The sequence below is a fragment of the Eriocheir sinensis genome, chromosome 36, assembly GCF_024679095.1.
Source record: "Eriocheir sinensis breed Jianghai 21 chromosome 36, ASM2467909v1, whole genome shotgun sequence".
Lineage (NCBI taxonomy): Eukaryota > Metazoa > Arthropoda > Malacostraca > Decapoda > Varunidae > Eriocheir > Eriocheir sinensis.
This window is the reverse complement of record NC_066544.1, coordinates 9,267,490-9,284,487: the sequence shown is the minus strand read 5'-3', so window position 1 is coordinate 9,284,487 and position 16,998 is coordinate 9,267,490. Positions and strand designations below refer to the sequence as shown.

Sequence of the window (16,998 nt, the reverse complement as noted above, 5' to 3'; positions counted from 1 at the left end):
GGTGTGTTTTAAGAAAGGGTGTGTTGAGAGGGTGTGTTTTAAGAAAGGGTGTGTTAGAAGAGTGTTTTAAAAGAAGGGAAAAAAAGAAGTATAGAGATTAAGTATAAGAAGGGGGGATGAGGGTGTGTTGAGAGGGTGTGTTTTAAGAAAGGGTGTGTTGAGAGGGTGTGTTTTAAGAAAGGGTTTGTTAGAAGAGTGTTTTAAAATAAGGGAAAAAAGAAGTATAGAGATTAAGTATAAGAAGGGGGGATTGAGCGTGCGTTGAGAGGATGTGTTTTAAGAAAGGGTGTGTTTCTAGAGTGTTTTAAAAGAAGGGTGTTTTAAGAGTGTGTGTTTTAAGAAAGTGTGATTTAAAAAGGGTTTGTTATAGGAAAGAAAATGACAGGAAGGAAGGAAGGAGAGAAGGATAAAAAGGAAGGAAGGAAGGAAGGAAGGATAGAACTTAAGGAAGGAAGGAAGGAAGGAAGGAAAGGAAGAAGGTTATAGAGGAAAAAGGAAGAGAAAAAAAAATGTTGAAAGGAAATAATTACCGAAAAAAAATCAACCATCATTATGAGAGAGAGAGAGAGAGAGAGAGAGAGAGAGAGAGAGAGAGAGAGAGAGAGAGAGAGAGAGAGAGAGAGAGAGAGAGAGAGAGAGAGAGAGAGAGAGAGAGAATCATTAGTTTTGATCCTCTCGAGTAATTAGATGAAAAAAAGTGCAAAAAAAAAAAAATCAACCAAAGACACGAGAGGAAAGATAATCTCTCTCTCTCTCTCTCTGTAATCACTAACTGCGGGAGAGAGAGAGAGAGAGAGAGAGAGAGAGAGAGAGAGACTGTTTGTTTTGATGTCGATGAAGATGGTGATAATGGCGTCCACTTGTTTGTTTGTTTGTTTGTTGTTTTTGTTGGCATTTTTGCAGATAAGGATTGAGAGGAATTTAACGATGGTAACTTAAGCTCTTGCGTCATCTCCTCCTCCTCCTCTTCTTCTTCTTATTCTTCCTCCTCCTCCTTTTCCTCCAATTTTTCCTTATCTCTCCTCCCCTTCCACCTCCTCCACTCTTCCTCCTACTTCTCCTCCTCCTCCTCTTCTTATTCTTATTCTTCCTCCTCCTCCTTTTCCTCCAATTTTTCCTTATCTCTCCTTCCCTTCCACCTCCTCCAGTCTTCCTCCTACTTCTCCTTTTCCTTCTTTTACGTCACCTCGTCCTCCTCCTCCTCCTCCTCCTCCTCCTCCTCTATCCCCCCCTTGCCATTCCTCCTTTTAAATTTCTTCCATTTTTCCTCCTCCTCCTCCTCCTCCTATTTCTCCTGCATCCCCCCCTCCTCTCCTTCCTTCTCTTCTTTTCTTTTTCCTCCTCCAATCCGTCCTAGTTTTCCTCCTCGTATCTCTCTCTCTCTCTCTCTCTCAGCCATATGTTTAAATTTTTAACCATGCCTCGTTCTGTCCACTCGCTCCCCCCAATACAACAAAAGAAGGGGAGAAATGAGGGGAAAGAAGGGGAAGAGGAAGGTTAGAGGAGGAGGGGGAAGGGGAAAGGGGAAACTAAAGGAGAGGCAGTGAAGGGAGGAAAGTGGGGAGATGAGGGGAGGGGAAGGGAAGAGGGGAAAAGATAAGAGGAAAAGAGAAAAGAGGAGAATCTGAGGGTGAAGAGTAAGGGGAGACAGGTTGAGGGGAAAGAAGGGAAAGAAGAGGGGAAGAGGAGATGATGAGGGGAAAAAAGGGGAAAAAGAGAATAAGAGTAGAGGTGAAGATGGAGGGAAAAAAGATGGTGAGGGGGGAGAGAGAGAGAGAGAGAGAGAGAGAGAGAGAGAGAGAGAGAGAGAGAGAGGGGAGGAAGAAGAGGGGAAAGATAGCTAGTGAGGGAGGGGAAGTGAGGGGAGGGAGAGGGGGAAGAAAGGGAAACGAGAGAGGGAAGACAATGAAGAAAAAAAAGAGGAAAAGAAAACGAAAGGAGAAGCGATGATGGAAGGGAAGAGAAAAGAAGATGAGGGAAGGGAGGGGAGGGAAGGAAAAGGGGAAAGGAAAGAGGGAGAGAATAAGGGAAAGAGGAAAGGAAACAGCTAGTGAGGGGAGTGGGTGAGGGAAGGGGAGGGACGAAGAGGGGAGAAGGAGGAGGGAGGGGAGGGGAGGAGAGGGGAGACGGAGAGGAGGGGAGAGAATAAGGGGAAAAGAGGAAAGGGAAACAACAGCTAGTGAGGGGAGTGGGGTGAAGGGAAGGGGAGGGATGAAGAGGGGAGAGGGAGTGAGGGGAAAGGGAGGGGAGGAGAGGGGAGACGGAGAGGAGGGGAGAGAATAAGGGGAAAAGAGGAAAGAGAAACAACAGCTAGTGGGGAGTGGGGTGAGGGGAAGGGGAGGGGTGTAGAGGGGAGAGGGAGTGAGGGGAGGGGGAGGAGAGTAGAGGGGAGACGGAGAGTAGGGGAGAGAATAAGTGGAAAAGAGGAAAGAAAACAACAGCTAGTGAGGGAGTAGGGTGAGGGAAGGGAGGGATGAAGAGGGAAAGGAGTGAGGGAAGGTGAGGGGGAGGGGAGGGAGAGGGGAGACGGAGAGAGGGGAGAGAATAAGGGAAAAGAGGAAAGGAAACAACAGCTAGTGAAGGGAGGGATGAAGAGGGGAGAGGGAGTGAGGGGAAAGGGAGGAGGAGAGGAGACGGAGAGGAGGGGAGAATAAGGGAAAGAGGAAAGAGAAACAACAGCTAGTGGGGAGGGGTGAGGGGAAGGGAGGGTGAAGAGGGGAGAGGGAGGAGGGAGGGGAGGAGGAGACGGAGAGGAGGGGAGAGAATAAGGGGAAAAGAGGAAAGAGAAACAACAGCTAGTGAGGGGAGTGGGGTGAGGGGAAGGGGAGGGATGAAGAGGGGAGAGGGAGTGAGGGGAAGGGGAGGGGAGAAGAGGGGAGACGGAGAGGAGGGGTGAGAATAAGGGGAAAAGAGGAAAGAGAAACAACAGCTAGTGAGGGGAGTGGGGTGAGGGGAAGGGGAGGGAGTGAGGGGAAGGGGAGACGGTGAGGAGAGGGGAGCGAATAAGGAGAAAAATGGGAAAGAAACAATAACTGATGAAGGGGGGGAAGAGGGGAGAGTTAGTGAGGGGAAAGGGGAGGGGAGAGGGGAAAAGGGGAGTAGGAAGGAAACAAGGGGAAAGAGAACAAAAGGAGAGGTAATGGGAGGAAAGAGTGAGGGGAGAGTGGGTGAGGGGAGAGAGTGGAGAGAGGGTGAGGGGAGAGAGGGGTGGGTGGGGAGAGGGGAGAGGAAAGTGCCGCTCTAGACCTAATTGTCCCCTCACTCTTCCCTGTTTCTCTTCCATTCTTTCCTCTCCCCTCACTCCTCTCCCCTCCCCTCCCCTCCCTTCACTCCCCTCACCTCCCCTTCCTCCCACCCCACAAAACAATGATCCAAATGAGGGGAAAAAGGGGAGTGTAGCGAGGGAAACACACACACACACACACACACACACACACACACACACACACACACACACACACACACACACACACACACACACACGTACGCACTTACACACACACAAGCGCTCGCTCCACGGTTCAAATTAGGTCACAGAGAGAGAGAGAGAGGGAGAGAGAGAGAGAGAGAGAGATAGAGAGAGAGAGAGAGAGAGAGAGAGAGAGAGAGAGAGAGAGAGAGAGAGAGAGAGAGAACGTAGATCCTGAAGTATTGATTCGAGTGTGATGTGAGCCCAAGGTCACTCACACACACACACACACACACACACACACACACACACACACACACACACATCTCCCCTCATGACCTCTTTCCCCTCACCTCCCCCCCTTTCTCTCCCAGGGGAGGAAGAGAGGCGGAATTTATCTCCCTCCGTGCATCAGCTTCTCTCTCTCTCTCTCTCTCTCTCTCTCTCTCTCTCTGGTGGTAGTATAAACAGGATAAAGGAAAAGTGTATATTGATTGAAGGAGAGAGAGAGAGAGAGAGAGAGAGAGAGAGAGAGAGAGAGAGAGAGAGAGAGAGAGAGAGAGAGAGAGAGAGAGAGAGCAAACTTTTAATCAAGACATCAATGAAGAGCAAACAGGCAAGGAAAACAAATTAAGAAAGAAAGATAAGTAGAAGGAAAGAGGAAAAGGAAGAGAGGTGGATATGCAGGTAAATATAGAGACAAACAGTAGAGCAAATAAGTAAAAAATAAAAAATAAAGGAAAACGAAGGAAAAAGAAGAGGCATAGATGGATGAAGAAGGAAGGAAGTGGGAAAAAGAATGACACAAGGAAGGGAGAGAAAATAAACAAAGGAGAATAAATAAAAAGTGAGGGAAAGAAATGTTTATGAGTGACGGGAGAACACAACAAAAAATATCGAAAAAAACAAAAAATGAAAAACGATGGAAAAAAAACGAAAAACGGGAAGAAACTGAAAGAAAATTAAAACAAAACCGAAAGAAACGAATAACATCAAATAAAAGGGGAAAATATATATAAAAAAATAGGAATGAAAAAAAACGAGAAAAAATGAAAAACTATGGAAAAAAAGCGAAAAACGGGAAAGAAACTGAAGGAAAATAAAAAGAAAACTGGAAGAAACGAATAACATCAAAGAAAAGGGGAAAAATATATAAAAAATAGGAAAAAAAAACGAGAAAAAATGATAAACGATGGAAAAAAAGCAATAAACGGGAAAGAAACAAAGAAAATAAAAAGAAAACTGAAAGAAACGAATAACATCAAATAAAAGGAGAAAATATATATAAAAAATAGGAAGTTAATGAAAAAAACGAGAAAAAATGATAAACGATGGAAAAAAAAAGCGATAAACGGGAAAGAAACTGAAAGAAAATGAAACAAAACTGGAAGAAACGAATAACATCAAAGAAAAGGAGAAATTATATATAAAAAATAGGAAGTTAACGAAAAAAAACGAGAAAAAATGGAAAACGATGGAAAAAAAGAGAAAAACGGGAAGAAACTGAAAGAAAATTAAAACAAAACTGGAAGAAACGAATAACATCAAATAAAAGGGGAAAATATATATAAAAAATAGGAAGTTAATGAAAAAAAACGAGAAAAAATTAAAAACGATGGAAAAAAAGCGAAAAACGGGAAAGAAACTGAAGGAAAATAAAAAGAAAACCGGAAGAAACGAATAACATCAAGGAAAAGGAGAAAATATATATAAAAAAATTAGGAAGTTAATGAAAAAAAAAGCAGATAACCAATAATGACTAAACAACAATGAAAGGAGAGAATGATGAAGGAAAGGAGGACAAGGCCGAGAACGAGGACGAGAGAAGATAATAATAATGATAATGATAATAATGATAAACTAGAAAAAAATTAAAACCGAGGGGAAAAAAGCGAAAAAAAGGCGGGAAAAAATGAAAAAAATACGACAAAAACTGGAAAACTCGAATAAAAAACAAAAAAAAGGTGAAAAAACGGAAAAAAATAAGAAAATAAATGAAAAAAATAAGAAAACGAGGGAAAAAAACGAAAATGCGAAAAAAAGGGAAAAATGAAAAAAAAATCTAGAAAAAACGTTAAAAAATACAGAAAAAACTAAAACAAATGAAAAAAAAAATAGATGGAAGGAAAAAAAAAACATAACCAATAATGACTTAACAATAACAATGAAAGCAGAGAACAATGATGGAAGTAGGACAAGGCCGATGACGGGAGAGGATAATCATAGTGACGCTAATAACAATGATGATGATGATGATGATGACTATGCTAATGACGGGACTGCGTGATGATAATGAAGGGTAAGCGACGGGATAATGAGGCTCACTAATACCACGCTAATGGCTAATGGCGACAGGAGTTAATGGTGTCAATGGTGGTGGTGGTGGTGATGATGATGGTGGTGGTGGTGATGATGATGATGATGATGATTTGTGATTTGAGAGAGAGAGAGAGAGAGAGAGAGAGAGAGAGAGAGAGAGAGAGAGAGAGAGAGAGAGAGAGAGAGAGAGAGAGAGAGAGAGAGAGAGAGAGAGAGAGAGAGAGAGAGAGAGAGATTTTTCCCTTTTCTATCTAATTTTCTTATCCATTCATCCTTCTCTTTTTTTTTCTTTTCATCATCTTCCTCTCTTTTCTTTCTCTTTTCTTTATTTTCATTTTTCTTCATTCTCTAAATTTTCTTTTTTTCATTCTTTCTCGTACGTTTTTCTCTCCTCTCTTCTTTCTCTTTGCACTATTTTTCTTTTTCTTCCTTCTCTAAATTTTCTTACTTTTTCATTCCTTTTCTAACTTTTTTTCTCTTTTCGTATTTTTCTGTACTCAATAGTTAGTTAGTTGATAGGTGATTAAAAAGACGGGAGGTTACCGCTAACAATGATAATAAAGGGAATATTTATTAAGATAATGGATGATGAAAGAGAGAAATATATAAAATTATCAGTGAGGAAATTTCATTGTTATAAGAAAAATAATGCATCAAATAATTAAAGATATATGCAATTGTATATTAGAAAAAGTTAAGAAAAAAAAACGAAAAGAGAAATTATCAGTGAGGAAATTTCATTGTTATAAGAAAAATAATGCATCAAATAATTAAAGATATATGAAACTGTATATTAGAAAAAGTTAAGTAAAGAAAAAAAAAACGAAAAGAGAAATTATCAGTGAGGAAATTTCATTGTTATAAGAAAAATAATGCATCAAATAATTAGAGATATGTTAGAGATATATTAGAAAAAGTTAAGTAAAGAAAAAAAAACGAAAAGAGAAAATACAAAAACAGAAAAAAAGATAATTTAGAGAACGAAGACAAAGAAAAAAATAATGAGAAGAGGAGCGATATAAAAAAAAAAAGCTGGATAATGAGAAGAAAAAATTGAGAAGGAAGGAAGAGAGGAAGGTAGAAATGTTAAATAAATGATAAAGAAAACTAATTAGATATGAATAAAACGAAAGAGAAAAACATAAATAACATAAACAAGTAAACGGGAAGGAATGAAGATAGAGACCGACCGACCGACCAACCGACAGACAGACAGACAGACGAACGAGACAAACAGACAGACAGACATAACGAGAAAGCGGAAAACAGGAGATACAAGATAAACAAAGATACCAAAATTACTTATGGAACTGGAACACGAGACTATGAATAATGGGAGAGAGAGAGAGAGAGAGAGAGAGAGAGAGAGAGAGAGAGAGAGAGAGAGAGAGAGAGAGAGAGAGAGAGAGAGAGAGAGAGAGAGAGAGAGAGAGAGAGAGAGAGAGAGAGAGAGAGAGAGAGAGAGAGAGAATGATGATATTTGGGCACGCGAACGGATGCAGGAGAGAGATAGAGGTGATAAAATTGGGATAAAGAGAGAAGGGGAGCAACTACCCTCCCCTTATCTTCTCTCCCCCCTTTCCCCCCCTCCACTAACCTCCCCTCTCTCCCTCTCCTCTTTACTAACCTATCCTCCCCTCATCTCCCCTTCCTCCCCCCCTTATCCTCTCCCTTCTTCCCACTACCTCACTAACCTCCTTCCCCCTTCCCTCCTCCTTTTCCTCCTTCGTTCTCTCTTTTCTCCCTCCCTTCCTTCTTCATCATCTCTCTCTCTCTCCCCTTCCCTTCTCCCTTCCTTCTCTCCTTCCTCCCCTTTCCCTCCTCCTTTCCTCCCTCGTCCTCTCTCTTCCCCTTTCCTCCCTCCTTCCCTTCCTTCTTCATCATCTCTCTCTCCCCTTCCCTTCTCCCTTCTTTCTCTCTTTCCTCCCTTCCCTCCTTGCCTCTCCTCTCTCCCTTTCCTCCAATCTCAATCCCTCGCCTTTCTAACCTTCTCCTTCCTTCCTTCCTTCTTTGATTATAGTTTATTCCTTTCCTTTTCTCTTCATTCCTCTTTTCCTTCCTTTCTACATACATACATACATACATACATACATACAAGCAGACAGACGGACAGACAGACAAACAGAGACGCAATAGCAGACATAAACTGAGGCTGTTCCAACACACACACACACACACACACACACACGGCCGGGCAGGTGTAGGTGTTACGAACCCTTGCCAGCCGTTTCCTGTAGATACGGATAGACCAGCTGCCATCCTCCTCCTCCTCCTCCACCTTTTCCTTCTCCTCCTCCTCCTCCTCCTCCTTTAAGCCTCATACATCGATGTTTAGAGGTAAGTGTGTGTGTGTGTGTGTGTGTGTGTGTGTGTGTGTGTGTGTGTGTGTGTGTGTGTGTGTGTGTGTTTGCAGGTACATAAAAAGGTGGACTAGCCTTGATTAATTACGACCAAACACCTGACAACACACACCTGAGTTATATCGAGCCCATTAGATTGAAGCTCTTAAAAGGCAACGTGCTCGTAATGTGAAGTGAAGGAATGTTGCAAGAGGTCTTTATATTGACATTGCAAGAGGTAGTAGTGAAAACTGATGCTGAGGTGATGGGAGAGGGATAGGTAAGATGAGGTGAGTGGGGGAGGAGTGGGGAGGAAGCTAAGGAAAGGAGGGCAGTAAGGACGGAGGAAAGTATGAAAGGAAGAAGTAACTGAAGAAGAAAAGAATGATGGAAAGGTTAGAGGGGAGGAAGGGAAACGACAGGAAAAATAGTAAACTGAGATTATATGTCAAAGTGATGAGGAAGGAATAGTGAGTAAACTGAGATGATTGGGGGAGGAATGGGAAGTGAACTGAAGTGATTGGGGGAGGAATGGGAAGTGAACTGAAGTGATTAGGAAGGAATGGGGATTAAGTTGAAGTGAATGGGGAGTAAGCTGAAGTGATTGGGAAGGAATGGGGATTAAGTTGACGTGAATGGGGAGTAAGCTGAAGTGATTGGGAAGGAATGGGGATTAAGTTGAAGTGAATGGGGAGTAAGCTGAAGTGATTATGGAGGGAATGGGGATTGAGTTGAAGTGAATGGGGAGTAAGCTGAAGTGATTGGGAAGGAATGGGGATTGAGTTGAAGTGAATGGGGAGTAAGCTGAAGTGATTGGGAAGGAATGGGGATTGAGTTGAAGTGAATGGGGAGTAAGCTGAAGTGATTATGGAGGGAATAGGGATTGAGTTGAAGTGAATGGGGAGTAAGCTGAAGTGACTGGGAAGGAATGGGGATTAAGCTGAAGTGATTGGGAAGGAATGGGGATTAAGTTGAAGTGAATGGGGAGTAAGCTGAAGTGATTGGGAAGGAATGGGGATTAAGTTGACGTGAATGGGGAGTAAGCTGAAGTGATTGGGAAGGAATGGGGATTAAGTTGAAGTGAATGGGGAGTAAGCTGAAGTGATTGGGAAGGAATGGGGATTAAGTTGAAGTGAATGGGGAGTAAGCTGAAGTGACTGGGAAGGAATGGGGGTTAAATTGAAGTGATTGGGGAGTAAGCTGAAGTGATTGGGAAGGAATGGAGATTAAGTTGAAGTGATTGGGGAGTAAGCTGAAGTGATTATTGGAGGAAATGGGGATTAAGTTGACGTGAATGGGGAGTAAGCTACGTGATTAGTGAAGGAATGGGGATTAAGTTGACGTGAATGGGGAGTAAGCTACGTGATTAGTGAAGGAATGGGGAGTGAATTAGAGTGATTGGGAAGGAATAGGGAGCAAGCTGTGATAATTGGGGAGGAAATGCGAAGTCAAGTTAAGTGAATGGGAGAGGAATAGGGCTTAAAAAATGGGAAGATAAGAGGGAAGATAAGAGGGAAGATAAGAGGTATATTAACACACAGGACATTGCAAACATATATTTATAACGAAGTCGAGGGCAGGAGATCAAGGTAAGGGGCTAAAAAGTAAACGCTAAGTACGATAGAAGTTAGTAGAGAGTAAAAAACGGATGGTAGACGGTATGTATAAGTAAATAAGTAGGACAGTAAAGTAAACAAAAGGTCATGAACAAAAGTCCGGCACACGTTCACCATTATCGGACCCGCTTCCGGTGTTACGACAAAAGATTGCAATGCTGCTTCAACAATGGTGGTGGTGGTGGTGGTGATAGTAGTGGTAGTAGTAGTAGTAGTAGTAGTAGTAGTAGTAGTAGTAGTAGGAGGAGGAGGAGGAGGAGGAGGAGTAGGAGGAGGAGGAAGAAGAAGAAGCAGAAATAGAAGAAGCAGAAAAAAAAGAAGAGGCAGAAAAAAAGAAAAAAAGAAAAAAAGAAAAAACGAAAAGAAGAAGAACAAGAACAAGAACAAGAAGAAGAAGCATTATCCAGACAGACAGACGGACAGATTGAATGACACACAGAAGGTCAATACATCTGCACCGACACACACACACACACACACACACACACACACACACACACACGCACACACGCACGTACAGGGTCACGGCACGCCTAATTAATTCAATTCCCACCTTAATTATTTATATAGCGTCTCTCTCTCTCTCTCTCTCTCTGAATTACGAAAGGAGTACAATAACAACAGACAGAAATAACAATAATAATGATGATGATAATAATAATAATAATAATGATAATGATAATGATAATGATAATGATAATAATAATAATAATAATAATAATAATAATAATAATAATAATGATAATAATAATAATAATAAAGCTTTCGTGACTCCACAATATCCGGGTGGAGCCAAAGATGAGAAAAAATAAATTAAATAAAATAGAAATAACATAAAAGATACAACGAGAATCACGAATCAAATAAAAAAATTCATCACGATTTGCGAAACAGTCAAGGAAAACAAAAGAAAAACTACAAAAAAAGGTCAGAAGAAAGACGGAAAAAAAGGGACATCCGGACTCGTCTTCTCTCTCTCTCTCTCACACACACACTCCCAAGGCCCTGACACTGTGTATTTATATAGTGCCACGACGCCAAGTGTGTGTGTGTGTGTGTGTGTGTGTGTGTGTGTGTGTGTGTGTGTCATGCGTAAGCGAATAATGAGAGAGAGAGAGAGAGAGAGAGAGAGAGAGAGAGAGAGAGAGAGAGAGAGAGAGAGAGAGAGAGAGAGAGAGAGAGAATGGCACCGCTAGGATATTATTATTGGACATTTGGGAAAACCGCTTCAAGGAATGTGTTTATTTTGCTACCTCTGCTTTTGTTGTTGTCGTTATTGCAGTTGTTTTTGCTTCTGTTGCTGTTACTACTACTACTACTACTACTACTACTATTATCATTATTACAATCACCACAATTATCTCTGCTATCGCTCCTATTTCTACTATGTCTACTACTACTACTACTACTACTATTATTACTACAACATCCTCACCAACAGCGGTATTTTCAATCGTTTCCACATGATTGGGACTGCAGCAACAGGTGGAGACAGGCGTGAATGAGTGTGGAGAGGAGAGCACAAGTGACTATATATGTTGGCAGCGCTAAGTAGGAAAGACACGGGCGGTTCTGCACAGGTTAAAACAGGTGATAGCGTTCCTCTCTATCCCACTGTCACTCCCAGGTTGGTTTTGTACGATTCTTCCACCTTTATCATCAACTATTTTCAAAGGTCCAAAAGGAGATCAATTGGATTCTCATGAGTGTGTTTTTAGGTTCAGGGTACAGAGGAAGGGTCGAACTACCACCAGGGTCATGAAACTACCCCTGGAAATGCACACAACTCCTTTGATAGCCTTGTTAAATGTGTTTGAATGAATGAATGTTTAAGGATATGACCCTCACTCTCCACTCCTTCACTCCTTCACAGCTTAAAGGATACTGACTACATGGTGATGATGGTGATGGAGGGTATAGTGATCCTGCTCCTATCCCCTCCCTCCCTCCTTCCCTCCTTCCATCCTTCGCTCACTCCTCTATCCACGGTAAGTGATGTCATAGTTAAGCTCAGGGAGGAGTAGTGGGCGGGGCTTAAAGAGTGACGTCATGCTGGGAACGAGCTCCTATTGGTGGATGGAGGAGGTGGGGGAAGCGGAACCAGTGACGTCATCGAATTGTGGGCGGGGCTTATGTTGACGTCATGGTTGAACGTTAATGCTATAGGTTGTGATGTCATGATTGGGTGATGTCATTGTTTTAAGGGGGAGGAGGTGATAGAAGAGGAAGAGGAAGAGGAGGAGGAGGAAGAAGAGGAGGAGGAGGAGGAAGAGGAGTGAGAAGAGGAGGAGGATGCAGTAGGAGTAGGCTATGACATCACTATTTTTTTTCTTTATATCCTTCTGCCCATCCTACATGTTTGCATTCTCTCTCTCTCTCTCTCTCTCTCTCTAACGCCCACAGCATCGTAAAGAGCTGATTGAGGTCGCCTACTAAAGGGAAACACTCAGTTGCTAGGCTAGTATTTATTTATTTATTTATTTATTCATTTACTATTCTTCTTCTTTTCCTTCTTTTTGTTTTTGTTTCTTATTATTATTTATGACAACTTTATTTATTTATTTATTTACTTAACTATTCTTTTTCTTTTCCTTCTTTTTGTTTTTGTTTCTTATTATTATCTATGACAACTTTATTTATTCATTTATTTACTTATCTATTCTCTTTTCTTTTCCTTCGTATTATCATTAGTTTTTTTCTTATTATTTTTCTTCATATTGTTTTTATTTTCTTCTTCTTATTATTATTATTTTATTATTATTATTTCCGTTATCATTATTATCAGACCCGTTTTATCTTATTTTCCGTCATCAATTCTTCTGTTTAGTTGTTTTTTTCTTTCTCTTTCCAAACTAAATTAAAATCGAGATAATTATTAACTTTTTCTATCATCATCATCATCATCATCATCATGCTTTTTATTTAACTTGCTAACCGCGACTTTTTTATTTCATGGTCACAGAGAGAGAGAGAGAGAGAGAGAGAGAGAGAGAGAGAGAGAGAGAGAGAGAGAGAGAGACGACGTGATATGCCTTGACCTAACGTTATGAAATACGTGCGTGACCAACGATTTTTTTTTTTTTTTTTATAACAACATTCTGACGAGGCGTTTACAACATCTCCCACCAAGCAACGTGGAGAACAAAATAAAGAAAAAAGAAAAAAAGAAACTATATCAGAGCACTTTTACGTGTCTTTACATCTACACAAATTTACAGAAGAAAAAAAAAGGAAATAAAAATAAAAAAGGAAAGAATAATTGGGAAGAAACAACGAAGAAAGAGGAGACGAAAGAGGAGAAGGAGGATTATAAAAGAAGAAAGGAAGTTAGAATAAGAATGAAGAACAGGAAAGAGAGAAGGAAGAAAAAGACGAGAAGAACGAGGAGGAGGAGGATTACGAAAGAGGAAAGGAAGAAAGGAAGGAGGAAGAAGAAAGAAGAAGAAAGAAATAAAGAACAAAGAAAAAGACGAGGAGAAGGGGGAAGAGGAGGAGGAGAATTACAAAAGAAAGGAAAAAAATGAGGAAAGAAAAAAAATAAGAAAGAAAGAACAAAGGAATAGACGAGAAGGAGGAGGAAGAGGATTACAGAAGAAGAAAGGAAGGAAAGGAAGGGAGAAAGAGAAATAAGAATAATAAAGAAAGAACGAAAAAAAAAGGAGACGAAAGAGGAGGAGAAGGAGGATTACAAAAGAAGAAAGGAAGAACAGTTAGAATGAGAAAGAACAACAAGGAAAAGAACGAAGAAAAAGACGAGGAGGAGGAGGAGGAGGGGGAGAAGGAAGATTATCATGACTCCCTTTAAATTTCGCCTTAAAAAAAAAAAGCTACTACATTAGAACAATTTTACTTGTGTTTCCATTTACAAATAACTTACAATTTCGTTTTATTGCTGCAAATTCATTCAAGAACATTTACTTTCTATATTTCTAATCAAACTATTTAGACGTTCATTGTTCTCAAGTCTTATCTATTTATCGTATTTATTTACTTTTACTTCTCAAATATTTCAAAGCTCACACACCCACATTTGTTGTTGTGTTAGTATTTCCATGGGTAGTTTTATGAGCCTGGTGATAGTTTGACAAGGAAAAAGTTGGAAAGTTTCGTTTAGTCGGCGCAACATCTGTGGTCATATGCCGGAGAAAGACAGAAGGGGAAGGAATTATAGAAGGGAACAGATGCCAGGAGACGGGACACAACCCCCGATTAATACCTGGTAGTACCCATTGACTGCTGGGTGGACAGGGGCGTAGGGCATAGTTTGACAAGGCTCCAACGCCGTGAATGTGATAAAGTACTCATGAGAATCCGACTTTTGATAATTAGTTGTTTTAAGAGCCGAAAGCGTCTGAGTACGGGCATGACCTCACACGCTTGTATATAATTAGTGGGAAAAAATAGTGCACGAGTTCGTAGAAATTAAACGAACGTGCTTGAGAGAAAAAAAGATACCTGGTCAAACATATCACTAGGAAAAAGAATCACACTAACGAACAAATAAAAAAAATCCCACATAGCAATTAAAATATATAAATGAGTTAAAAAAGATACCTGGTCAAACATATCACTAGGAAAAAGAATCACACTAACAAACAAATAAAAAAAAATCCCACAAAGCAATTAAAATATATAAATGAGTTAAAAAAAAAGATACCTGGTCAAACATATCACTAGGGAAAAAGAATCACACTAACAAATAATTAAATAAAAAAAATCCCACAAAGCAATTAAAATATATAAATGAGTTAAAAAAAAAGATACCTGGTCAATCATGTCAATAGGGAAAAAGAATCACACTAACAAACAAATAAAAAAAATCCCACAAAACATTTAAAATATATGAGTTAAAAAAGATACCTAGTCAAACATATCACTAGGGAAAAAGAATCACACTAACAAATAATTAAATTAAAAAAATCCCACGAAACAATTAAAATATATAAACGAGTTACAACGAATAATAAAAGAAAGATAAAATAAAATGTAACAAAAATAAATCAAAAATAAGAAAAAAAATCTTCCACTTTTCATTCCACTGCAATCACTAGCAACAGCACGTTCGGTACACACACACCAGCCCAACAAGTGACCTTCCTGAGGGTGACGGTGGTGGTGGACAGTGGCTGGAGGAAGAGGAGGAATGAAGAAGAAGAAGAAGAAAAAAAAAGGAAAAGAAGAAGAAAGAGACAAAGAAAGAAAGAGAAGACAGATGGGGGGAAAAAAGAAGGAAGAGTCTTGACTTCCTTTAATTTTAGACTTCCAAAAACCTCCTCCTCCTCCTCCTACCACTACTACTACTACTACTACTACTACTACTACTACTACTACTAATAATAATAATAATAATAATAATAATAATAATAATAATAATAATAATAATAATAATAATAATAATAATAATAGTAATAATAACAATAACAACAACAACAACAACACAACAACAGTATTTTCTTACCAACGCACGTAAATCAAGGGAACAAAACAACTTATAAAAACAAAAAACAACAAAAATCAAGTCGATTTAGCCCAAGAATGTGATGTCAGCAAGAACAAGAAAAAATATAATAATAATATTAATAAAGCAAGCGAGGCCATCTGCCCCCCCCCCCCTCTCTCTCTCTCTCTCTCTCTCTCTCTCTCTCTCTCTCGACGTGACGAGCAAACAGAGACAACGCTTATAAAAAAAAAAAATTAAAAATAAAAAAAAAACGTTCCAAATCTTTTATGCAAACAATTCACTTCTACGAACGTGACAATGACCCGTAATAATAATAATAATAATAATAATAATAATAATAATAATAACAAGAATCTCGGTTAGTCTCATATATTCCTGTTTATCATTATTATTCATCTATTCACTTTTTTTCTCTTACGTTGTGAATTTTAAGTTATCTCCATCAATATAATAATCGTCCTTGAACATTCACAAACACAATATTTATCCCTTTATTCTCATTTGCTTCACTTGTTTGCTTGATTAGTTGCTTAATTTGTATGTCTTTCTTTAATTAATCACTTTTTGCGTCTAGGTGATTTTCCTCTTGTTTTTCTCATTCTTCATATATTTATTTATTTATTATTTATTTTGCGATTCCAATTTGCACCTACAATCCTTCACTCTTTAATCTTCAAAGTAATTATTTTCATACAAGGTCATAACTCAAAAAAATCTAATCAAATGTAAGATATTTAATTGTGGGTAAGGCGAGAGCTATTTCCTAACTGTCCATATAAAAAAGGAGACACTATTATATTTTTAGGATTTTAGGTGTGTATTCTCTCCCCTTTTTTCCCCATTCTTGCCATCAACTTGCAATCAACTGTAAGGTATTTAATTGTGGGTAGGGCGAGAGCTATTTCCTAACTGTCCATGTAAAGAAGGACACTATTATATTTTTAGGATTTTAGGTGTGCATTCTCTCCTCATTCTTGCCATCCAAAATTCTTCGCCAGTTTCTCCCCGAGCAAATAGTAGCGGGTTTTTTTTATGAGAAGCGGGCTTTTTTTTTCATTTGAGTAGAGGGCTTTTTTTCATTGTTGTTTCCTTTTTTTTTGCCCTTGAACTGTTTCCTCTACTGTAATAAGTCTTGTCAGAACATTCTCCCAAAAGAGCCAAGTCTCCACTCTTAAGAATTATTTGCTTTATACTTCTTCTTTTTGCTATTAACGGATTTAACTTTGATTGTAACCTTTAAATTTATAACAGAACACGACACATTTGTTTTTTTCTTACGACCTATTTTTTATTTACTTCCGTTACAACAAATCTTTCTCCACTCACTTTAATTTTTTTTTTTATTCTTCAAGTTATACAAGAAACGAATTGACTTTTATATAATTTCCTTTCACATATACGTCAGTGATAGCCTACTTAGTCACGGTCTCTCTCTCTCTCTCTCTCTCTCTCTCTCTCTCTCTCTCTCTCACACACACACACACTTCCTGTCTTGTGTGTGTGAGTTAATACAGTGTGAAAACGTCTTCACCACCATCACCATCACCACCATCACCATCATCACCACCATCACCACCATGACCACTACTACTAACCACCACCTCCACTAACCACTACCACCAGTAACATCACCATCACCATCATCACTACCATCATCACCACCACCACCACTACCACCACCATCACCACCACCACCACCACTACCACTAACCCCAACCACCATCACCACCACTACCATCACCACCACCATCATCACCACCACTACAACAACCACCACCATCATCACCACCACCACTTCCACTAACCACTACCACCACTACCATCACCACCACCACTACTACAACCACCACCATG

At 39.6% G+C, this 16,998-nt stretch overlaps 1 protein-coding gene across 6 annotated transcripts in view; it reads right to left on the bottom strand.

The window, feature by feature from the left end:
* LOC127007750 (sodium-dependent proline transporter-like) overlaps positions 1-16,998 on the bottom strand; it is a 118,712-nt gene that overhangs the window by 49,696 nt on the left and 52,018 nt on the right. The window contains exon 1 of one of the 6 annotated variants that reach the window (XM_050879015.1): positions 11,119-11,479. The exons of the other annotated variants lie outside the window; for them this stretch is intronic. Coding sequence (XP_050734972.1) covers positions 11,119-11,148 — 30 coding nt within the window. The 5' untranslated portion in view covers positions 11,149-11,479. Of the gene's footprint in view, positions 1-11,118; positions 11,480-16,998 lie in introns of those variants that run through there. 6 annotated transcript variants of the gene reach the window in all.